At 66.5% G+C, this 23,683-nt stretch overlaps 1 protein-coding gene across 1 annotated transcript; it reads right to left on the bottom strand.

Annotated features, from left to right (window-relative positions):
- Nucleotides 1-1,600: 1,600 nt before the first annotated feature.
- LOC138105322 (microtubule-actin cross-linking factor 1, isoforms 6/7-like) lies at nucleotides 1,601-23,291 on the bottom strand. The gene is made up of 32 exons (XM_069005120.1): nucleotides 23,229-23,291; nucleotides 22,960-23,163; nucleotides 22,658-22,889; nucleotides 22,318-22,544; nucleotides 22,080-22,202; nucleotides 21,598-21,699; nucleotides 21,338-21,439; nucleotides 20,877-21,023; nucleotides 20,442-20,597; nucleotides 19,625-19,822; nucleotides 19,430-19,558; nucleotides 18,758-18,937; nucleotides 18,508-18,663; nucleotides 18,034-18,240; nucleotides 17,386-17,505; nucleotides 16,956-17,125; nucleotides 16,358-16,517; nucleotides 15,726-15,923; nucleotides 14,981-15,106; nucleotides 14,503-14,646; nucleotides 13,357-13,545; nucleotides 12,973-13,087; nucleotides 12,736-12,902; nucleotides 12,206-12,368; nucleotides 11,978-12,132; nucleotides 11,828-11,902; nucleotides 11,408-11,525; nucleotides 11,042-11,232; nucleotides 10,839-10,959; nucleotides 3,681-3,877; nucleotides 3,497-3,619; nucleotides 1,601-1,957 (listed from the first exon to the last, which is right to left on the bottom strand). Exons 1-32 carry the CDS (start codon nucleotides 23,289-23,291, stop codon nucleotides 1,601-1,603), a joined length of 5,115 nt encoding a protein of 1,704 aa, XP_068861221.1.
- Between the last annotated feature and the right edge of the window lie 392 nt (nucleotides 23,292-23,683).

A 23,683-nucleotide genomic window follows, 5' to 3' on the forward strand; every position in this document is an offset into this window, starting at 1 on the left:
AGCCAGGCTGGGAGAGCTGGGGGTGCTCACCTGGAGAGGAGAAGGCTCCAGTGAGAGCTCAGAGCCCTTTCCAGGGCCTAAAGGGGCTCCAGGAGAGCTGGAGAGGGACTTGGGACAAGGACATGGAGGGACAGGCAAGGGAGAATGGCTCTCCACTGCCAGAGAACAGGGTTAGGTGGATATTGGGAAGAAATCCTTCCCTGTGAGGCTGGGGAGGCCCTGGCACAGGTTTCCCAGAAAAGCTATGGCTGCCCCATCCCTGGAAATTTTCCAGGCCAGGTTGGACAGGGCTTGGAGCAACCTGGGATAGTGGAAGGTGTCCCTGCCCATGTCACAGGGTGGGACCAGATGGGCTTTAAGGTCCCTCTCTGCCCAAACCGTTCCATGATTCTGTGATTCTAGGGTTGCTGCCATGCATGTCCATGCGCTCCCATCGCAGGTGCTGCATGAACCTCCCTCTCCTTCCACTGTGCCCCACTTCTCACCCCATCCAAGCAATGCAAGGAAGGCAGACGCTCCATCTCAGTGAGCAGTGGCCACCAGGCAAAGAGCCCCCACGGCTACCTTAGGGTGAGATCACACCTAATCCAAACCTGCCCTCCTGCTTGCAGAGCTGCGGGATGTGCTTGTGTCAGACTGAAACAGTTCATGTCTCAAGCACTGAGATAAAGTTTTGCTCATAAAACTGAATAAAGGAGCCGTCAAAGCCCACCCCTCCCTAAAGAATGCCTGGCTGGAACTTTGGACTGAAAATCAGACTGCTGAGATTAGATAAAGGGAATCCATTCTTCAGGGGAGAAGTAAACAAGTAAACAAGGAAAAGAATGCGAGCCTAACCCAGCAGCTGTGCTAAGAATCATCTCTGGCTTGCTTCGGCATGGTAGCCCACAGACTCATTTGCTGGGAGCAGGTTTGCACAGATTTGCCCCCCAGCCGAGGTGGGGGGAGGAAGTTTCGCTGTGTGGTAACCTCTGCTCAGGGGCAGTGAACCCATCCTCCCTCACTCAAACCGGCCCGGCTGTGGAACCCCCAGCCCTGGGGAGGCCACACCCACGGTACAGTCAAGTGAGGAGCACCCGAGGCAGTGCCCTAATCCATCAGAGACCCCCCGAAGTGCCTCCCACAGCCATTCCTTGCACCACAGGGCTGCGCGTGATACCACAAACCTGGAGTCTGTTGTAAGAGACAGTGGCAAATCCTGCCCCCACCCAGGGAGATGCCAGGTCCTACCTGGCCTGAGCTATATTAACCCATCGGATTCTCTGCTTTTTGGGGGGACCTTCACCGCCGAGAAGACCAGCTGGAGAGGATCAACAGAACATCGCTGGGATCCACGGAGTGGTGATATTTTCTTTATTCTGTCTCTGTCACTCTACTTCTGTCTCCACCCCCTACTTTCTATTTCTCTTTCTCTTTCTATCTCTCTCATGTTTACTATCAAATAAAACCCATACTATTGACCTTGACATATGGTCTCGTTTGCACCTTAATTCGGGCAGAACCATTCCTGATAACTTTAATAACTGGATCCTGACAGCTTGGATCTGCCACGGCCGCGGCACTGGGCCGAGAACACCGGGAGGTTGGAAGGTGCTTGTGGTCAAGCACGGGCGTGCCGAGCTCTGGGAGCTGCGGTCAGCCACCGCCTCCGGGCTGTGGCCGTGGCACACGGCGGCAGAGGAGCCTCCCTGCCCGCAGCCTCCACAGCGTCTGTGCCAGCACCCTTCAGGAGGCCGTCCTGCAGCAGGAGGCTGCGGGATTGGAGCAGGTTTGAGGAGCGAAGGGGCAGGTCCGATGGCTCATTCCCTCGTGAATGCCGTCCCCCAAGGCAGAGCCCCAGCTCCGGTCTGTCAGGGCCAGACGAAGTGCTGTGGAGGACCAAGGAGACGCGCCAGCCCAAGCTCCTGCAGCCCTGCACGGGGGTCACGGTGCTGCCCACCGGCATCTCTGGACCCAGCTGCAAGGACACAGCCCGGGTAGGGCTGCCTCGAGGTATTCACCACACAGAGCCCCAGGAAGAGCTGGTGCCACACTGACCTTCCCGCAGAGGTCACATCGAGTGGGGACACTGTGGAGAAGCTCTGTCTCATTGCCTGGAGTTCACAGACCCAGGTCCTCCCCGTTTTCACCCGTGTAAACAAGTGCGTGGAGCGAAGAGCACCATGACAGTGCCGGCGAGTGCTGTGCCCGGGCCCTGCTCACCCCAGGAGCAGCCTCTCCAACGGGGTTCCGTGCAGCCGGCTTCATCCCCATGTGTCCCTCCAGCTCATTCTGTGCCCCGCGGCCACGCCAGCACCTTTTCCTTACTCTTGCTCCTCTGTCCCAGCCGTGCTCTGGGCTCGCTGCCCGGCCCGGGGAAAGGCCTCAACAGGAGTCGGGCTCCCTCCACCCGGTGATGTCAGTGCGGCTCGGATCTGCCCAGGCAATGCTGTTTGTGTTTGCAAGGATCAGGATTGCGCCCGGCTCCGGCGCCAAGAGGTGGGGACGGGCGGGAGGCCCTGGGGCTGCGCCTGCCTCCGGGAAGGACTGGGAGAGGGGAGGAGGACTCGGGGGTCTCTGCCTGGGGGGAAGGGGGCTCCTGGGGGGGAGGGCAAGGGGTCCGGCTGCTGGCTGAGAGCCGGAGCAGTTGCTCTGTCCTGCGCCGTGGGCTGGCAGCGAGGGGCTTCCCCGCCTCGCAGGGCTGTCCCTGCCGTCCCACGGGCTCACACTGACTGCCCACGCCCACGCGGGCCGCTGACAGGCATCCCTGTGCCATGCACATGCAAAACACCTGCGGGGCTGGCAGCACCTCCCAACACCTCTGCCCGCCCCACTCCTGGGGCCGGGAAAGCTGTTTCTGGTCCTGCAGCCCTTTCCTGGCAAGAGCTGCCGGGCTGGATGGCACCGGCTGTGCTGCACGTGGAAGGAGCTGGGCTCAGCCCAGCCGTGACGTGGGCACAGCAGCGGTGGCAGCGCCGGTGTGGCCCCGGTGTCTGGAGAGCCCCAGGCAGGTCCCTGCATGTCCCAGAGCTGAGACGGCCGCGAACACCAGCACCGGTGTGGTTCCAGTATCCGGACAGCCCCAGGCAGGTCCCCACATGTTCCCAGAGCCAAACTGGCCACTGGCCCCGCAGTGCAGATGGAATGTTGGCATTACCACCCAGAACTGTGGTAGCTTGAAAGCCTGGAGGTCTGGGGAATCAAAGGGCCGAGGTGTCGCCCCCCGCCCCTCCCCGGGCAGGGGGAGGCAGAGGGCGAGCGGCAGGGGAAGGGCTCCGCTCCCTTTCGTCAGAAGGCATCAGTCCCATTGGAAACTTTGAGTAACCGACTTTGCCGACGAAGGCAGGGAGATTCCTGGCAGAGGTGTTGGCACCTGCCACCCTCCCCGGGGCCACGGTCTCTCCCCGACGCGGGCAGCACTCCCTGGCAGCCGCAACCACTGCTCCGTGGCTTTCACTCCCGGCTGCGTCAGGGAAGTCGCTGGCACCAGTGTGAGCCGCGGCCTCCGCGCACCCACCGCCACCCGCGGGAGTCCCCGCGCAAGGCCCTTCCTCGCACACTCGGCGGCGCCGCTGCCCCACGTCCCGCGGGACAATCCGCACGTCTGCACCCTCAGGGAGCACCCGGAGACCGGCACCGGCTGGGGAGGGAGAGGCTGCCGGGGGCCCTGGGGAGGGACCGGGAGAAGGGACAAGTTTTACTGGCAGAGTGGGGGACATGGTGTCGGGAGAGGGTGGCGGAGGAGTTGTCTGCTGGGGCAGGGACTGCAGAGCGCTGGGAGAGGCTGGGGCTGGGGGTGGGAGCTTGGCGGGGCCGGGGAGAGTCTGCAGGGTGGTGTCTCGTGGGACAGGCTGAGGCCGGAGGTATTTCGGGGGAGGGAGAGCAGTAGGGAAGTTTTCTGGGGCAGTGGCGGAGGGTGATGGGAACAGGGAGGGAGCTGGGCCGCACTTTGGGGGGCCCTGCTCTGAGCGGGCTGGGGGCAGCTCAGCGCCCCTTCCCGGGCAGTGCTGCCCGCCCGGCTGCCCCGGCGCAGGGTCCGCACCGCCGGGGTCCTGCCCGGTGCCCGAATGGGGCTGCTGTAGCATGAAGTCGCACCCTGTCCACAGGGACGACCCCACCGCTCCGTGGACCCGCCTCACCGGCTACTGTGGGAGGCTGCTGCCAGTCCCCCGCCCGCCCTGTCCCACTACCTGCCCCTTCCTCAGCACCCGCCGAGCCCGCCTGCGCCGTCGGAGCCTCGAGGCGTCACGGGCTTTTCCCGGGAGCCCGTTTTGCCCGGGCAGCCATCACCTCCTGTCCTGCTCCTGGGAAGTGCCGGGGTCAGGGACCGCCATCCTCCCCCTGTGCCGCAGGACGGCTGGCAGTGCCCGTGGTGCCACAGCCCCGTGCGGCCGCTGCCCTCCGCCCACGGTCCCACCCCGGCACCGGGAGTGCTGCTGCATTCCTCCCATACCGGGGATCGCGGGAGCGCTTCTATCCCCTGCAGCCCCCGGCACGGGGGGCCCGTGGTGCCCAGCCGGGGTCCGCTCCGCCCGAGCACTCCTACCTGTGCACGGCGGTCACACAACGGGCTCCTCTGGCAGGTGCCCGGAGTTCCACTGCTGCTTCCTGGCCGGGACCAGAGCACGTTTAAAACCTGGCCCTTCCCCGCCCCTGGGGATGACACAGCAGCCCAGCCCCCGCAGAAACTCGCGGGCCAGCCCTCCCCACAGCTCCCTCTGGGAGCTGGGGTCCCTCCTTGCAGGGGTTCACTGGTCCCAAAAGGGCTGCGGTGCAGAAGGTGGCCCTGTTCCGGTGGGCTGTGCCCTCCACAGAGGAGGTGAGAGTGAAGAGCAGAGACCTTCCTTCCCAGGGTCAGCACTGCCTTCATCCCTAGCAGCTCCTCATCCTTCTCTCCATCACCCCCCCAAACCCTCCCCACTGCCAGCAGTGCCCCTGTGCCTCGTTGAATTGGCCAGGCTGCACCTGCAGGGCTGACGGGCCCCCAGTGTAGGCCTAAACCCAGAACCACGGCAGCTGGGGTAGAGGAGGGATCCTTCCCTGCTCCCCCCAGTCTTGCCCACACCCCTGGATGTGCATGAAGCCTGAATTGCCCAAAACATGCCCAAACCATCCTGTTGCTGCTTGAGTCACCCAAACACCCCTGCCCTGCCTCCGTCACCAGCTCCACACCCTTTCTCCAGACCCTGCAGCCAGCCCCACATCCTGCTCCTGCTCCCCTCTGAGCACCCTGAGCCCTCTCCCCAGTGCCACAGGTACTTGGTGGGCCCTGTGAGAGCAGCGGGTACCACACAGAGCAAAGAGGCCTTTGGGGCCACTGGGGCAGGGGGGTCATGCCACAGCCTCTTCCAGTCCCACCCTGCAGGGCGAGGTGCTGCGGGAGGGATGCAGCACTTGGGCAAGATGTTTATGGTGTGTGGGAGTGTGTTATCTGGAGAGGTGCCGGTATCCAGGCACGGGGCTGGCTGGGCGAGCCCACGATGCCGCACGGTGCGGTCCAGTGGGCACGGAGCCCTGGTGCCCGCTGTGGGTGCAGCCAGTCCTGGCAGTGGTGGTGCACTCCAGGTGGAGGGACATTCCCATTGGAATGGCACTGCCAAACACCTGGGCAGGGTGGCCCCTGTGTGCCCCCTGCTTCGGCAGTGCCAAGCTGGTGGTCCAGGAGGGCAAAGGAACCCGGGCAGGGTCACCTGGAGCACCCAGAGCTGCCGAATCAAGAGAGGCACTGGCTGGCACAATGCCCTGGACTTGTGGGGTGATGTCTGAACAGGGGCAGCACCAGCAGGGCTGGTGAGAGCGGCAGGGACTGCGTCCTTCCTGGCGGGGCTGGTGGCTGCCACCGTGCTCATCCCTGCTCCTATGGCCCATGGAGAGGCAGCTGTGTCCCAGAAAGTGGCACAAGTTTCTGACGGCTGCCCAGACGTTGGCAGAGGTGCCGCTCATGAGAGGTGCTGAGGAGCTTTAATCCATCGGCAAACAGCGCTGAGTGTTCGCCGACACCACAGAGGGCTCGGCACGGGCACCGCAGAACTTCCTGCTGCCGAGGCGCTGAGCAGCTCACCTCCAGCAGGGCGGGGACCAGCGGAGCCTCTCTGCAGCTGCCCTGTGGCCCTGTGACCCACGCTGGGAGTCCAGCCAGCCCCGGGGCTGCAGCGGGACCAGGCATGGACATGGTGGCCAGTGACCGGAGAGATGGGCACGGCTGATGGGGGCATGGCCTCTCTGCCGGGCTGCAGGGACAGGCAGGAGGGGGCCTCAGGTGTCTGTTGGGGCAGAATAGCTTTGCACACAGGACCCAGTGCACTGTGCTGGGCCATACTGGGTTGTGCTGGGCCATACTGGGCCATGCTGAGCCCTGCAACACTCCCCCAGCCAGTGCAGGGTGACTGCTGTTGCCCGTGGCAGCGGGAAAGGGCTGTGGTGTTAATGAGCCGTAATGAGCAGCTGCGATGTGGGCAAATCCAACCAAAGCACGCACAGCTTCATCAAAGCTCCTCAGCTACCGACCAGGACGAGGAGCGACCAGCCTGGGCACCTCTCCCCTGCCTGTGGGCAGCCACGGCTCCCGGAGCCTCAGTGACACCCCTGCCATGCCAGCCAAGCTGTGGGGCCACAGGGACAATGGCTGTGGGGAGGGGGGAGCCCAGAGGTGCTGGGATGTGGTCACTCCGTGTTGGAGGAGTTGTCCTACAGCGGAAACCCCCCGTGCTGGGTTGGTGGCCAACTGAGCCGGGTGTCATGGGTGCACTGGCAGAGTTGCCATGCCCGGCTGCCAGCAGGGGCTGTGGGGGAGGCACTGGGTCTGAGCAGGAGTGGCAGGAGCTTGGGCTGAGCTGGCAGAGCCAGTGAGGGGTCCCAGCAGCAGCCACTCCACCCACCACAAACTGCTGCCAGTGGCCGAGCTCCCATATGCAGGAACATCCCATCCAATGCCTCCAGAGCAGCCCCTGGTGCTCGCTGCATCACCAGGCAGCACGAGTCCCCTGTGCCATGTCTGTGTGTCCCAGCTGCTGTCAGCCCAGGCTCATGGACAGCCCAAGGGCCAGCAGCAAAGTGCACAGGCCCCAGCTCTGGGGGGCTCAGTGTGCTGCTGGTGGCACCGGCAGAGTGGTGGTGCCAGCACAAGGAGGATGGGCCGGCTTGGGTGTGAGTCGCCACACTCCCCATCCCTCGGGGCAGATGCTGGGGAAGGGCAGAGGCAGAGCAGGAGCGCGGCTGTCACTGGGGCTGGAGTCAGACGCTGAGCTCAGCACCAGGAGGTGCCCGTTGGGGCTCCGGTGCCCAGCACTGGTGCCCACAACCTCACGCACAAGTGAGCTCAGGTGCTCACACACATTTGCCGTGCAAGTGGCTCCACACACTCACACGCATGTGCTTGGACACAAGCTGGCCCCAGCTGAGATCAGAGATGGTGTTGATGCCAAGCCACGCGGCACTGGGGCCTCCAGCCCTGCCAGCCTCCATTGCCAACACGCCATTGCCTCCAGCCCCGCCGCTGTCCCTGCCCTGTGCCTGGATAGTGGTTTCCATGGGGCAGGATGGGGGCCTGGAGGGCTCCAGCCTGTGGCTCTCATTCCTTCCCTAGCCACACTAGCCCAAGGCGCCAGGCAAAGGCTTTGCCCAGGATGTGGGTGCAAGCTGCAGGCAGGAGAGCCTGGCGCCTGTGGGTGGGAGATGGAGCAGCCTGGGACACAGCTGTGCTGAGGGCAGGAAAGCCAGGAGCAGAGTGGCACAAGCTGGGCGGTGCCTCCTGGGGCTGGGGGAGCTGCCCTGGCACCAGTTCTCTTCACACCTGAGAACTGAAGAGAGGATGGGAGGTGTCTGGGGGGACACACCTGAGTGCTCTCCCCTTTGCCAGTCCCCTGCCCTGGGGCACGGCCATTCATCCCCAAGGTGGACCCAGGCTCTGTTGGGTGGGATGAAACGAGTGGCTCCAGCCAGGTCTGGGGTGGCTGCGTGGGGTGTGTGGAGTGGGATGTCAGGCAGGCCATGTTCCCCTGCCAGGGCTCCCACAGCCAGGGTGAGTGCTGGGGTGGTTGGGCAACAGGGCAGCACCCGCCTCTGGTTCCCTGCGGTGGGGTCAGGCAGCTCTGGGACAGCTGCTTCAACCCATGAGCGGGGCTGTGGGACTCGGGGGCTCACAGCTGAGCACCCAGCCATGGTGGTCCCACCTGGGGCCGAGTGTCCAGCCCCACTCCCCACTGCTACCTCCTGCTCACCTGCTGCCCTGGCAATGTGATCCCTCAAACTCAGCACATGCTGCAGACACCAACCACGGAGAGCCACGGAGGCTCTCCCAGGGGCATCCCTGCTCCCCACCTCCTCTCCCTGAGGATGGTGAAGTTTCAGTGGGTGCAGTTCCCGTGTGCCCATTCCTGTGCTCCGTGTGGGTGTGTCTGTCCATTGTATCAGTGCCAGCCTTGCTGCACCCCCAGGGGCTGCACTGCAGCAAAAACACAAAACAGTTTGGTGTGGGCCCAGCCACCGCATGCCTGTCGTCTTTGCTTCCCAAGCCAGCGCCGTTGCCTGGGGCTCAGGATGCGGCTGACACAAGCCGAGGTGCCGGTGATGCCGGTGGTGCCAGGCACATTGTCCCAGCTGGGAGGGGTGGATGAGATTTCCATAGGCATAGGAATGTGCAACGCAACTTGTACTGGCGGTTCCAGCCTGCGCCGGCAGCGCTGCGGGATTGTCCCGGGATGTGCTGGCAGATGTGCCACGGAGAGCCATGGGCTCAGCCCTGCTCTTGGGGGGCTGCGGCAGTGCCGGGCAAGGGGTCCTGACCTGTGCCAGGGCATTCATGGGGCTCCTCTGTGTGTGGCCAGGGATGTGCCTGGCCCAGGCACAATTCCAGTCCTGGACCCTTTGGCTCTGTGTTTATTCAGAAGAAAATGAGTGGACAGAGGGGTTTAGGGTGAAACAGTGCACAGGACATGGCCTGGTGACCAAAGGGACCGAGACTGGGAGGGGGCAGCCAGGCAGTGCTGATGGGGGACCAAAGAGAACAGCCACAGCCCTCGTGCGTGGGGTCTGGGACTCCCCCAAGGCGGGGAGGTGCCAGGCAAGGGTTGTGGTACTGCAATGCCTGGGGACAGTCCCCATGCTCAAGGTGTTCCCCAGCTCTTGGAGTGGGGACACAGCCAGTGCCTCCAGACACCCCATCCCATCCTGACAGGCAGCTGGGCCCATCCCAGCTGTCCCCCAGCCATTCCAACTGGGACGGGGCATGCAGGTGATGCATGCACAGCTGCCAGATCCACACTGGCTGGGGACCACGCAGACATTCCCGGTGCCCTCAGGGCTGAGGGGTATCCAAAAAGCAGCCAGCAGTCGGGGACAGGGATCTGGCCTCTCCCCATGGTGCCCAGCGTGGGCACAGCAGGAATGCCAGCAATGCCTTCCTTGGAAAAGGAGGTGATGCGGCGCGGTGCCCGCTGGCACCACTGCAGCGCCTGGGGCTCGCCAGCCGCGGCTCTGGCGCCAGGCAGCTCTGCCGGTGGCACCGGCTGGGGCACACCCGGCCGTGCCCAGCCACCGAGTGCCACCGCGCTGCTCTGCACCTGCTTTGGCGATGTGACACCGCCTGCGCTGCCCAGACGCAGCACCCCCTGCCCTGACAGCACGGTGAGGGGATGGACAGACCGACAGACTGCAGCCCCTGGCCCTGAGCACACAGACAGACCGACAGACTGCAGCCGCTAGAGTGGGGTGAGCACACAAGTCAGACAAGAGTGCGGCCTCCTGCCCCGAGCACACAGACAGACTGACGGACCCCTGCTTCAGCAGAGGGACAAGCAGACAGACGGATGGAGTGGAGCCCCTCCCCGAGCAGACAGACGGACGGACAGACTCCGTCTGGGTGCTCATAGAAAAAGGAACCTCACTACAGTTTATTGTGGCGGCGGGTGGCCCCGGCCGGGGTTACATTCAGCTCTACTGCTGTCCGGTTAGCGGGGTGGCACGGTGGCACGAGCATGCGTCAGCAGGGCGGGGGTCCCGCTGCCCGCCGGTGCCGCTGGCAGGACGGGAGGGCAGGCGCGAGGGACCCCCACCCGTGGCAGCCCCAGCCCCGCCGGGGCAGGGGCGGCCAGAGCCGGGGGCCCGTGCGTGCATGCCGAAGGCCGAGGGGTGAGGGTTAGCACCAGAAATGGGGCTCGGCACCCAGCCAGGGGTCCCGGTGCCCGGGTACCGAGCCCGGCCACCTCCCGCCGGGGCCTGGGAGGCAGGATGGGGACCCCCGTCAGCAACGCCAAACTCCGGGGGTACCACAGCCACCCTGAGCTGACGGCACGGAGAAGGAGAGGGCCCAGCGCGGGGGTGCCTGGCTGGTCCCACAGCCCCGGGCACTGGGAGCGGGGCACCGGGGCTCAGACCCCCCCGCGCTGCCCGGTGGAGCCGTGGGGCGGGAGACGAGAGCCCGGGGGCTTGGTGTGTGCCGGGAGAAACTTGCATATCCGCCGGACTTGGCCCCGGCGGGATCGGTGACGGACAGACAGCTCAGCCCCGCTCGGGGGGCCGCAGCGCCGGGCCGGAGACCCGCGGGGGGCACGGCCGCGGCTTCGCCGTCCTCCAGCCTCGGGGAGGAGGGTCCTGAGTGGGGCCGGCCGAGGGTGCTGGGCGCAGGGCGGGCGCGGGGGTCAGCGGCAGGGGCTGCAGCGCTCCGGAGGAGACCCTTCGGGCGGCTCTGCGAGGGCACGGGGGCGGCGCTGGGGCGGGGAGCTCTCCTGCACCCGGCTCCAGCGCTCCGAGGGACCGGGGGACAGCCCCGCTGCGCCACCCCACACCACACACCGACCCCGGCTCCCCTGTGCCCCCAGCGCTACGGGGCGGCAGGAATCTCGGAGCGGCCCGGCACTCACCTGGGGGTGCCACAGCCAGGCTCTCCTCAGCCGCACTGAAGTGCAGCTCGGCTCCGTCGGGCAGCCCCGAGCCCCGGGAGCGCGGACACCGGTCCCCGGAGCGCGTCCTCCGCAGCACCGACTGGGGAGGGTGAGCGTCACTGCCCGTGGCAGGCGGGTTGGGGGGGGGGTCGTGACTTCAGGGGGGGCTCCGCGGCCTTTACCTTCCTGGCCAGGGGGCTGCTGGGCGCCGAGGCGCTGCTGTAGAGGCTGAGGCTGGAGTTGGAGCGGCTCGGGGACAGCACTTTGGAGGAGGCGGCCGACTGGTTCCCTGCACACCTGGTGGCGGCGGCGGCTCCGAAGACGTCTGAGGACAGGTACTTCTCGTTGATCTTCAGGTTGGTCCTTCCCTTCACTGGTGACAAGGGAGGCAGCGAGGTGGCAATGATGGGGTCCCAGCAGTGCGAGACCCTGGGGAGCGCGGTAAGCTGTGCCCCCCATGGCCCCCGCTGACCCGCATGGCCCGCAGGCACCGCGCCAGGCACAGGGACCCCCCGCACCAGTGCCCGGTGTGGGACCCCCACACCCACCTCTGCAGGGGTCATTCTTCACCAGGAACTCGTCCAGGGCAATCCAGCCCCCACCCACCCGCACCATGAGGGTGCTGCGCAGGATCCGCACCATCCGCAGCTGCTGCGACTCCCCGAACTGCGGGGAGAGGCACGTTGGGGCACGGTGGGGGCCAGGGGTTTCGGCAGGGCTGGGCGTTGGGAAGGGGTGCCGGAGCAGGTGCCAGCACCCAGACCTGCCCATCCCTGCGGGCCCTCCAGCCCCGCTGGCACTGCCCTCCCACAGGAGCCAGGGCTCCTCGGGCATCGGGATGTGCCACCTCCCTGCCCCTGCAGGACCCCGGCACGGGGCAGGCTGTGCATACGCGTCAGAGCAAGCCAGAACCCCGCGCTGGGGACCAAGGGCTGGTGCCTGCGGCAGTGCCACGGGTCGGCACTTACCCGGTACCTGTTGGCGCTGATCTGCTCCACCTGGAAGCGCTTGGCACAGTTGCACTGGGCCACTTGCCTGTTCACCTGCGGGGGCACGCTCAGCTCAACCCCAGGCAGGGCTCCAACCCTTCCAGCCCCCCCCGCTGTCCCCCCCCACACCTCGTCCTGGATCTGATCAGCGTCGGCGGAGCGGCGCAGCGGGTCACGGTTGGGGTGCAGAGCACTGACGAACTCATAGTAGTCGATGAAGCCGTCACCGTTCATGTCGAAGATGCTGGCCACGGCATTCATCTCCAGGACGTTGGTGGGGAACTCTGTGGGGGGACGGGGACCCTCAGCCCCCCAGTGACAGCCCCCTCAGCCTCCTCCAGTCCCCCCGGCACTCACTGGAGGCAAGGACACTCTCGATGAATTCCCGCTGGCTGATGCGCCCGTCCTGGTCCCTGTCGATGCCGCGGAAAACGTCCAGGACACGAGACTTCATCTGGCTGATCCACTGCATGTAGCGCTTCCTCCAGACCCCGAAGTCAAAGTGTGCGAACTCCTCCAGCTTGGAGGGGCACACACGGGGATTAACACAACAGCGGGACCCCCTCATCCACCCCGCGTCAGCCGGAGTGACCACGCTGCGTCCCACGTTCAGGACCAGCTGTGCAGCCCGGCTGCTCCCAGCCCTGGCCCTGCCAAGGCTGCAAGGGGGATGTCTCTGCCCAGGACCCCCAACTCTGGGGTGCATGGGGGACCCTGGGCTCCAGCAGCCACTCAGGGATGTCAAGGTGCACCCATGGGGTGCGCTGGGACCCCCAGCTGCAGGGACAGGGCCTGGGACTGCTGACCCCATCTGCATCTGACCTGGGGCCAGGGGGTCCCATGGGCAGAAGACCCCCGGGGCAGTGGGACCCCTGGGGTGCCCCTACCTCCCGCAGGCGCTGCAGGGCCGTCTCCAGCCGGTACTGCCGGTCCAGGGCCAGCAGCCAGAGCTGCTGCCAGCGGTGCAGGAGCTGGGCCATGAGGGGTGTCTGGGGCTCCAGCCCGCCGAGCGGCACCACCGCCGTGCCCTGCGCCTTCCCACCACTGCGGCGACCTGGGGAGAGGGGCGTGAGGGGGCAGCTGAGGGTCCGGGGTGTGTGGGGGATGATGATGGGGGTCCTTACGTGTGGCCAGTCGGCGGGTTGCCGGGGGAGCCAGATCCACCGCCAGCTTCCTCTTGCAGCTCTTGGTGACCTTCTCCACGTCTGGCTGCTTGCGGTTCAGCTCCTCCATGAACACCTGCCATGGAGCGCTGGTGCTGAGCACTCCACGGCCCTGGGGCCCCACTGTCCCCCTCCCAGGACCCTCCCTAACCAGCAGCGTGTGGTATGGATGTGGTGGGCTTGGACAGCGCAACACAAAAGCTGCCGCTGTGCAAGCACCACCCACGACCCAAGCCCGGTGCTCCCCAAAGCCCTCGGTCAGGCCAGGTGCTCGCCCAGGGCTGGATGGGGTGTGTGAGGGGGGTGACAGGGTCCCCAGGGAGAGCCAGGTTTGCGGTCCCTCACCACGTGCTGGGCACTGAGCTCCTCCAGCTGCTCGGCCTCCTCTGGCAGAGGCTCCTGGTCCCGCAGCCCCAGCGCCTCCTCGGCGGCCGTGATCCAGTCCAGGAGCTGCTCCGTCTCCTCCCGCTCAGCCGCCAGCACGGCCGCCTGTGCCCGCAGCCGCTCGCCCTGCTGCTGTGCCCAGCTCAGCACCTGCAGGGCAGCCAGGGCCAGTGGGGCATGGGGGGCACCCCACTGCGGACCCCAGGGGCTCCCATCTGGAGCAGATGCCACAGGGCCATTGCTTTGAGGGGAACAAGTCAGCACCGGGAGCCACGGCCACCATGGCCATGGGACAGGCTCGTGGAACCACAACAGCTGCCCTAGTGACCATGGAGCAGAGACGTGGGGGCTCCACAGCCCACCATGACTATGGGGCAGGCACATGGACCCCTGGCCAGCAGCTGTAGTAAACGTAGAGCAGGGACATGGGGCAGGGACACGCGGCAGGGACACAGGGCAGGACCAGGCTCCTGTTGGGCAGCTGAGGAAGGGCTGGGGGTGCTGACCCCCATGTGCCAAGGGTCCCCAGGTCTGTGCTGTGTGGACATGCCAGCTGCCCTCCGGTTTAGGGGTGAGTGGAGTGAGGGGGGCAGCCCCAGGGCAGATCCAGAGCAGATCCTGCAGGTCTCTGCTCAATAAGGGCTTTGTGTGGGATCGGCTGAACCTGCCAGACCGGTCCCAGGAGTGCCAGGAGTCTCTTACCTGCAAACCCACAAAACCCAGGAAGGCCCTGGGCCCCTGTGGGAGCAGGGTCTGGGGTGAGGATCCCTGGGACACTGCTCCCAGGTTTCTCTGCCTCAGCTGCGTAGTGGCTGCCATTGCACAGGAATGAGCCACCACCGCCCAAGGGGGGCTGTGGAGGCCCCAGGTGGCCCCCTGTGAGGCCACAGGATGGGGGAGCATGGGGGGGCACTGGCAAGGCCAAGACCCTCTGGGGCTGAGCATCCCCAGCTCCCTGCAATGCACTGGTTGGAGGGGCTGCCCCAGGCAGTCCCTGGTGGTGGGAGAGGTGTGGGGCAGTGGGAGAGGTGTGGGGCTGTGCCTGCCTCAGGTGCGGGTGCCACTCTGCTCCCCCAGGCAGGGATGGGAACAGGGCACCTGTCTCACCTCCTGGAAGCGGCTCTTGGCGACCGTGACCCAGGATTTGATGGTGATGATGGAGTCGGGATGGCAGGTGGTGAGGATCTCCTCCCCCAGCGAGGTGATGCACTCCAGCTCCAGCTGCTGGCACTGCAAGGACTGCATCAGCTCCTGGGGGGACATGGACCATGGTACTGCCAGGGCTCAGCCCTCCAGACACCACCGCACCCCCCTGCACCAGAGGGATGGGTGGATTGGGGTGGGGGTGCCCAAATCTCCCCACCTCAGGGCATTTGGAGCCCCAAACCCCGTGCTCTTGGTGTGGTGGGAGTCAACATCACACATGTCTCTGTGGTGGCACCCAACATCCCGTGTCTTGCTGTGGGGATCCCACAGCCCAGCAGGGGCTGGCTGGGGCCAGCTGACCCCAGTGTTGGGGGTCCTGGGGCAAAGCTGGAGCCAACCTGAGGCGGGGACTGGGGGGGGGGGGGGGGCTGCCACCCACCTGCAGCTGGGTCTGGCACTCCTGCACAGCCGCCTCCTCCTCGGGGAAGACTCCGTACTTGAGGGTCTTCTCTGACTCAGTCAGGCGCCCCAGGAAGGAGTGCACCAGGGTGTGGAACTCCTCCGCCTGCCACGACAGCGGGGACCTGCTCAGCACCCACCTTGCAGACCCCGGTCCCGGCCCCTGAGCCCCCAGGCCCCTGAATCTTCTGGCCAGGCCCTGAGCCCTGCGCTGCTGGATGGACAAGCCCCTGGCACAGGCACTGGCAGCACGCTGTGCCAAGGGAGAGCTGCTGCCAGCCTCACTCCAACCCCACTGTGGGATCAAGGGGACACCCCACACCCGGCTCTACACCTGGACACAATTTCCTCTGACCCTTCAGTACCTCCCTGTACCACCCAGCCACCTGCCCCAGGCACCCTGCACACATTCACACCTGCAACAGGTACCCACAGCAACCAGCCTGGCACCTGGCCACGGCACCTTGCGACACAGAACCCCACACACCGAGCTCAGGCACCCCACAGAGAACCCCAAAAGGCACCCACACCACCCAGGTAGCCGAGAGCACCCCTCCAGTGCACAGCCACCCACCAAGCCTGGGCACCCCATGGAGCACCCTGGAAACGCAGCCACCCACCACCCGCACACCCCACACCCCCACAGCCATCTCAACCTTCCCCCCTGGGAGCACCGGCTGCAGACCCCAACCTGGGGGTTCCCCTGCTGCCCCCCCAGCCCTCACCTGCCGCAGTGCAGCCTCCAGCCGGGCCTGCTTGGAGAGGGAGAGTTTGCAAACCAGGTCCCAGCGAGTGCTGAGCTCCTCCACCTGCCGCTGCAGCCACTGCGAGTCCACGCTGCTGCTGCCGCGCGTCAGGTCCCGCACCGAGCGCTTCAGCGTCTTGATGCAGCTGGCACGTTTGCCCAGCTCCTTCTGGAACACCTGGCAGGGAGGGCAGGAGGGTGGGACGGGGTCCCACGTGGACCCTGCTACCACGCAGGGTTCTGCTGCACCCCCCCAAAACCCTCACAGCAGTGGGCACAGGGCTCCCCTGCACCCCAAACCCTCACAGCAGTGGGCACAGGGTTCCTGTGCACCCCAAACCCTCACAGCAGTGGGCACAGGGCTCCCCTGCACCTCAAACACTTCCCAGCAGTGGGCACAGGGCTCCCCTGCACCTCAAACCCTTCCCAGCACTGGGGTACGTGGGGCCCAGGGCGAAGGGCACAAGCTGGGGTCAAGCAGGGGTCACTCCAGTGGTCAATGCCCCATCCTGTGCCTGGCTCTGATGCTGTCCCAGATGGAGGGTGGGCACAGCCTGGGGCTTCCTGGGGGCCCATGCTGGGCGGGGCCCCCCCAGGCCTCGGGCCACCCACCTTGTGCTTGTCCATGAGGTCCCCGACCAGGTCCCGGTCCCCTCCGACGGGCACATCCTCGCTGAGCTGTGGCTCAGCGCGGTACAGCCAGTCCATGAGGGCCTGCAGCGCGTCTGTGAACTTGCCCGAGAAGAGCAGGTTCTCCTCCAGCTTGTGCTGCCTGCGAGGGGGGCACGGGAGATGCTGCAGCACCCAGGTGCTGGGGGTAACCCCATGGAGCCACCCCACAGAGCTGGCAGCACCATTATGGCCAGAGACAAGTCCTGGCAGCGCCGTTATGGCCAGGGACAGGTCCTGGCAGCGCCTTATAGACACAGATGGGGCCCAGTTGCACTCCAAGGGCAGAGTGCAGCAATGCTGGGAATGGGGTCCTGTTTCAGGGACCAGGATGCTGGGGGAGGAAGGGCAGCTCCATGTGCCTGCCTGGGACCCACACAGTGAGTGGAGAACAGAGAGTACCATCCCATACCATTTCCATTCCTATTCCCATCCCACCTGCATCCCAACCCCTTCCCGATCCCATCCCCATTTCAACCCATTCCAATCCCACCTGCATCTCATTCTCATCCCATCCCACTCCCCCTCGCCCCGTTCCCACCTCTCTGCAGCGTGGCTGCACAGCGCATCCCAGCGCTCCTTCAGCTCCCCCAGCAGCTCCTCCAGCGGCTGCAGGTCCTGGGGGAGCCGGGCCCCCTCCCGCAGCGCCCGCCCGCTCCGCAGCGTCGCCTCGTACACCGGACGCTTTGCCCGCAGCACCTTCTGGAATGCCTGCAGGGGCCCCACGCACCCCACAGGTGGGTGTTGGGTCCCCCAGCTCCTCCCCCAAGACCTCTGGGACTGTTGGGGTGCCAACATCCCTTGGCCCAGTGCTCCCCTACCCCAGGTCTCCCAACTCTACAGGATGGCCCTGGGGAGTTGTTCAACCCCTCTGGCAGCCGGGGATCCCCCCTCTGCAGCCCCCAGAACTCCAGCTCTGTGCCCCCCACCCTCCCGGGACCCCCCATGCCAGGGAGCGGGGCAGCCCTCACCTTGTGGTCAGCCAGCTGGCACTTGATCTCCTCCTGGCTGGTGGCAGCATCCTGCGGTACCTCCAGGCTCTGCTCCACCTCGTCCATCCAGTCCAGAAGCAGCCGCCGGGACTCGCTGAACTGCAGTGGAGGAGAGGGCTGTGGGGGCTGAGGGGGGGACACAGGGGCAAAGCGGATCTGGGCTGACGCAGACAGGAGCCATGGAGCCACTCAAAGGAGTGGCACGGCCTGGGCACCACCATGGGGCACACCATGAACAGCACAGTGACAACACTGGAGCCACGTGGTTCCTTCCTGGCACAGCTCCCGGCAGGACCCATGTCATGGAATCAACAGTCCCGGGATGGCTTGGGTTGAAAGGACCTTAAAGCCCATCCAGTTCCGCCCCCCTGCCACAGGCAGGGACACCTTCCCCTAGACCAGGTTGCTCCAAGCCCCATCCAACTTGGTCTTGGACACATCCGAGGATGGGGCAGACACAGCTTCTCTGGGAAACCACCCTCACAGGCAAGAATTTCTTCCCAATATCCCATCTAACCCTGCCCTCTGTCAGTGGGAAGCCATTCCCTCTTGTGCTTTCCCTCCAGGCCCTTTGTCCAAAGCAAACCAAAACCCAAAAGTGGGTGTGGCTGGGCTGGGTCCCGGTACCTGCTTGCTGCGTTTTCGGGCCTCCTCCAGCGCCGCCCCCCGCTCGGCTGCCCGCTGCAGGACCTTGCCCAGGCGCTCCCTCGCCGCCAGCACCAGGTTCTGGATGACGGCCCCGTCCTGCTTCCGGCTGAAATCCTTCAGGCGAGCGGCCACGGCCTCCAGGCTGCCCAGCTTCTCTCCGTGGGCATTTGCCTCCTTCACCAGGGCCTACGGGGAGGGGGCAGCTGAGTGTGGGTGGTCCTGGGGCAGGTGAGGAGCCCCCGCACACAGCCCGTGCCAGAACAAGACACAGAGCACCAGGCACAGCCCATGCTGGGATGGGGCACCGAGCCCACTCACTCTCCTGCTGTGGGGACAGACATGCCACTTGCAGCCCGGGGAAGATCCCTGCAGGGGCCCCGCAGGACCCCCGGGGCAGACCCCAGCCCCATGGACTGGCCCTGAGGGCACCGCGCCGGCCCCGCCCGCTCTTGCCTTGTGCTCCTGGATCTGGGCGGTGACGGTGTCGAGGACGAAGCTGGGGGGCGCGGGGGACCCCAGCAGCTCCTCGGCGTGGGCCACCCAGCGCAGCAGCTCCTGCGCAGAGCCGTGGAACTCGGTGGTGACCGTCAGCCCCTCGGCCAGGCGCTCCTGCAGGCAGGGGCAGGGACTGGTGGAGACGGGCACCCGCCACTCCTGAGCGGGGCTGGTCAGGGTGAGCCCCCCGGGGGTCACAGCCCCTCACCCCGCACACCTTCCTCTCCTGGGCCTCGGCCTGGACGCTCTCCCACTTCTGCTCCAGGAGCCGCAGGCTGTGCTCGGTGCTGCAGGGCCGGCCGGCGCGGCACGAGTCCAGCAGCCGCTGCAGCCGCTCCCGCAGCCCCCGGTACGTGACCGCCCGCGCCTCCAGCTCCCGGCACAGCTCCTGCCGGGACAGCGGGTCAGGATGGGGACAGCGAGCAGGATGAGGAAGAGGACAGGGATCGGGATGGGGATAGGGATGAGGCGGGGAGGATGACAGGTACAGAGATGGGGATGGGAACAGGGATGGGGATGAGAAAGGGGACAGGGATGGGGATGTGGAGGGGTCAGAGTAGACAGGGGTAAAGTAGACAGGGGACAGGGATGGGGACAACAGAGGCAGCTACAGTGGACAGGGAGAGGGGATGGAGACAGGGATGCGGATAGGGACAGGTTCAGGGTAAGGGACAAGGACAAGGATGGCTCCTGCTCTGTCTCACGGAGCAGCTGAGGGAGAGGTACCAGGGTCTGCCTGGTTGGGGAGAAGAGGCAGCAGAGAAGGATCCCGGCCCAGCAGTGTGGAGAGGGGTGGATCTGGGGCACACGTTCCCCCAAGAGATCAACAGACCCCAGGGGCCGGCCCTGCAGCAGGACCCAGTCTGGCGCTGGTTCTCACCAAGTGTGCATTGAGCTTTTCTTTGGTGGCATCCGGGTGGCCCCAGGCCGGCTTGGAGCAGAAGAGCTGCAGCTCCACCTGCTCCAGCCACTGCAGCAGCTCCGTGATCTCCAGCGTGATGTCCTGCACCTGCGGGCGAGGGGGGGCTCAGCGCCGTGGCCGCCGCCCGGCAGCGCCGCAGTCCCTCGGCCGTACCTGGCTGAGGTTGTTCTCCAGCTCCAGCTGCCGGCTCTCGGTCTCGCTGCGCACCAGGTCCCAGTGCTGTCCCAGCTGCTGGAGGCTGCGCTGCAGCCCCTCCACGCTGTCCCCCAGGCTGGACAGCAGCAGCCCCTGCCCGGCCTCAGTCACCGACTGCACCGTGCGGGCGTGGGACATCACGTCGGTCCGCAGCACCTGGGGATGGGGTGGCAGGGTCATGGCTGGGACCGGGGCAGGGGCACCCACACCCCACGTTCCTCTATCTGTACCATGCAAAGCCCCTCACCCCGAGACACCTCTGCTGCCCAAAGCATCGCTGCCACCACAGCACTGAGGACTGAGGGTGCTGCATCGGGCAAGGATGGCACCCATGGGTGCCCCCAAGCTAGTGTCAGGGCTCTTGATCTCAGCAGGGTGCGTGGAAGGGCCGAGACACAAGATCTGCCGATTCGTGGCCGGGCTTGGCCGGGACAGGCAACTCTTGCACGGCCCCCCCGGCGCGGGGACAGCCCGGCCCTTGCGGCCTCGCCTGCGTCAGGCACATCACGAGCGTGCCCGGGCAAGGGGCTGTGGCACGGGGCCGGCGCGGAGACAGCTCATTCCTTCCATGGTGTCACCGCGGGAGGGGACGCGTCCTCGCGCTGCTGCCTACCCAGCCCTGCTGCCGCAGCACCCGAGGAGGGGCCAGGCAGCGCCCTGTGGCCAGGACACCCACCCTGGGGGTGCCACCACAGCCAGGACCCCAAGGACACACAACCCGGCAGTGCGACCGTGGCTGTGGCCACGTGTCCCCCGGGCCACGGCATAGCCTCACCTTGTGCTTGGCCAGCTCGATCTCGCAGCTCTGCAGGTCGGGGCGCAGGGGTGCGGGGCCGCGCAGCTGCTCCCCGGTGCGGCTCAGCCACTGCAGCAGCTCCGCCAGCTGGTGCTGGAACTGCCCCAGCCCCAGCAGCGCTGCCTCCAGCTGATGCTGTCGGGAGGGAGCCGCGACGTCGGGGGAAGCAACGGCAGCCCGGGCCCAGAGCACTCAGCACCCACCCAGTGCCCATTTGCCCACCCAGCACCCACCCAGTGCCCACACGGCCCCATTTGCCTACCCAGCACCCACCCAGTGCCCACTTGCAACTCCCCAGGCTGACCCAGCACCACACACCCGGTACCCCCAGGACACTCCCACCCACCCAGCACATTCATGGCACCCCATGTGTCCTCCCAGCCCTGCCCTGTGCCCCCCGTGCCCCCTCCCCACCTGTCGGCTGACGATCTCCTCCTCCAGGTGGTCCCAGCGCTGGCGGAAGTCACTGAGCGTGGCTGGGGCATCCCCCTGCCCCATGCCCCCCTGGTGCCGCAGGCTCTCCACATCCACCTTGCACTGGTACAGCTCCCGCTTGAACTCCTGGGGGGTGGCACTGGTTGGTGATCTGGTCCCACACACCGGGCCAGGGTCTGGCTGTCCCCAGTGCACCACATGGCACAGCACAGGCACCTGGGCCCTGAGCTGCTCCTGTGGGGCTTGTGGGGGACAGGGCTTGGCCACCCCGGCAGGACTTGGCTCCTCAGCGCTCAGCACTGGGGCACCAGCACTGTCCAACCTGCCACCCCTCCATCCCACCTCTGCCAAGAGCACCCTCTACCCTCCCTGCCCCTGCCTGCTCTGGGGATCGGGGCATGGCGTGGCACAGCACGGTCCAGCATGGCTCATCACAGCACCTTGAGCTCCGCCAGCTGCTGCTGCACCATGTCCAGGTCCCCACCGACCAGGAACTCCTCGGCGATGCGCAGCTCAGCTGCGTCCAGCCACTCCAGCAGCCGCTGGGGATAGGGAAGACAGGGGGGTGGGGTTGGGGGGTCCCATGGTGGCCCCAAGGTGGCCCCATGGTGGCCCCATGGCCCCTCGCAGCCCTGAGTGGAGACAGGAAGGTGACGCAGACCCATCCATGGGGGATCTGCCTGCGGGCCCTGGTACCCACCTGCATTGTGTCCTGGTAGCTGAGGGCAGCCTGGAGCTGCTCCTCAAGGCGCCCATTCCGCTCTGTCCACACCCGGCTCAGGCTGTGCCAGGAGGAGTAGAGCTGCGGCCGATGACGGGGGTCAGTGGTGTCACAGCAGGGCCAGGCCACAGGGGGACAGGACGTGGGGGTCAGGGTGGACAGGGCACGGGGGGTCAGCAGTGCCCCGGGGGTACAGAGTGTGGGAGTCACTAATGCCATGGGGGATGCCGGGGCACAGGGGTGTCACTGCACGGGCATGCAGGCATGGGGATCAGAGACATCATGGGACTGCCTGGGCACATGATCAGTGGAGTTCTGTGGGGGTCAGTGGCATTGAGCAGGGTCTGGGGTGCAGGGGTCAGTGGCACTGATGGCGGTCAGGGGACACACCACCCCCACAAACAGCATCCACACACCCCAGGACCCTGTCCCTGCCTGAGCTCAGCCCCAAGGACACTCACATCATCCAGGCTCTTGGTGACATCGGGCTTGTCAGGGTCCCCACAGGAGGCCATCAGCTCCACGCCCAGGCTGCCCAGCGTGTCCAGCTCACCCTGCAGCGCGTCGATCTCCTCCCGCAGTGCCTGTGCAGGGCATGGGGCTCAGGACTGCCCACACTGGGGGCTGCCCAGGGCACTGCCCACACCAGGGGGCTGCCTGTGCCGTGGCACTGCCCACCAAGCCCCTGCCCAGCCACACCTGCATGGTGCGCAGCCGCGTGCGGATGGCCTCAGGCTCGCCACCAGCCTCCTCCAGCCCCAGCACCAGCTGCTGGGTGTCACTGAGCGCCACGGCCAGCTCAGACAGGCCATGCCAGAAGCGCTCGGCCAGTGCCAGCAGCTCCCGAAGCCACCGCTCCTGCTCCTGGCAGCGGCCGCGCAGGCAGCCCCACTGCGACAGCAGCTGTGCCGTGCGCTCCTGGATCCCTGCGGGGAACCACGGGTCAGGGTGCTGCGAGGGACTCAGCAACCGCACACAGCCCTGGCACGGACACAGATCGCCTGCCAGCGGGGCCGTGCCCACCCCTCCGTCCTGGTACCTCTGGCCGCGGCGTCGGAGCTGACCGCCTGCATGGTGGCCAGCAGCTCCTCGCCCTGTGCACGGACACCCTCCAGGGCCACCCCAAGCTTCTCCAGCTCGCCCAAGGCCAGGCTGTTCTCCCGGATCTGCTCCCTCAAGTGGGCTGCGTCGCCGCGGACAGGGGGCTGGCTCTGCAGCCGGCTCTGCAGCCGCTCCAGGCACTCTAGCAGCAGATCCATGCGCTCCGACAGCTGGGAACCAGCCCGGTCACTCGAGGGTAGGCCCCTGGGGACGCGCCCCATCGCAGTGCCAGCCCCCTACCTGGCTGTACCGCGGCAGGGCATCCTCCAGCAGAGCCGCTGCCTGGCGCACGCGTTCGCGGATGTGGCCGTACTGCTCCTCCACCTCCTGCCAGCGCCGCTGGAACGGGGCTCCCTGCTCTGGGCTCAGCTCCACCAGCTGCGCTGACACGCGCTGCAGCTTCCCCACCAGCGGCCGGTGCTCGGCAATGGCCTCCCGCAGGCTCTGGCAGCGAGGAAGAGCCGTGGGGGTGCATTGGGGTGGGATGTGCCTCATGGGATACGCCCCACAGGGATGTGCGCCGCTCCCAGAGGAGTCCTGCTCGTGTCGTGCCCCAGCCCCGTGGTCCCCATGGCGATGCCACCCCCATCCTGTCACCTCTCCACTCCCAACCCGCGGGGCAGCCGAGCGAGTCCCTTTGGCACCTGCCCTGCCCGCACCTGCAGCAGCGCCTGCTGCTCCTTGAAGGCCTCGTAGCTGATGGCATTGGGGGAGAGCTGCACCCCCAGGGCCTGCGTCTCCTCCAGCCAGGGCAGCAGCTCCTCGAGGGCCTCGGAGAACTGGGTGAGCAGGGACTGGGCGTGCTCCAGCTGCACGGCACAGGCGCCGCTGCGCAGGGAGAGCTGCTCCGTGCTCTCCCGCAACGCCTGCACTGACGGCTGCAAAGACAGGGAGTCATCAGGTGGCCGGGGACACAGGGCACAGCCATCCCTGGGTGCTGGCAGTGTGCCCCCAACACCCTCCC

The sequence above is a fragment of the Aphelocoma coerulescens genome, chromosome 2, assembly GCF_041296385.1.
Source record: "Aphelocoma coerulescens isolate FSJ_1873_10779 chromosome 2, UR_Acoe_1.0, whole genome shotgun sequence".
In the NCBI taxonomy this organism is placed as follows: Eukaryota; Metazoa; Chordata; class Aves; order Passeriformes; family Corvidae; genus Aphelocoma; species Aphelocoma coerulescens.

Bases quoted from the DNA above. Each gene is read 5' to 3' on its own strand.
- LOC138105322 (XM_069005120.1), bottom strand. From the start codon at position 23,291: ATGGGGACCACGGGGCTGGGGCACGACACGAGCAGGACTCCTCTGGGA. The intron at 22,545-22,657 runs GTACCAGGACGG...GGTTCCCCGCAG, and splicing joins CTCCGACGCCGCGGCCAGAG to GGATCCAGGAGCGCACGGCA. The intron at 20,598-20,876 runs GTGGGGAGGGGG...CCCTCCCGACAG, and splicing joins AGGAGATCGTCAGCCGACAG to CATCAGCTGGAGGCAGCGCT.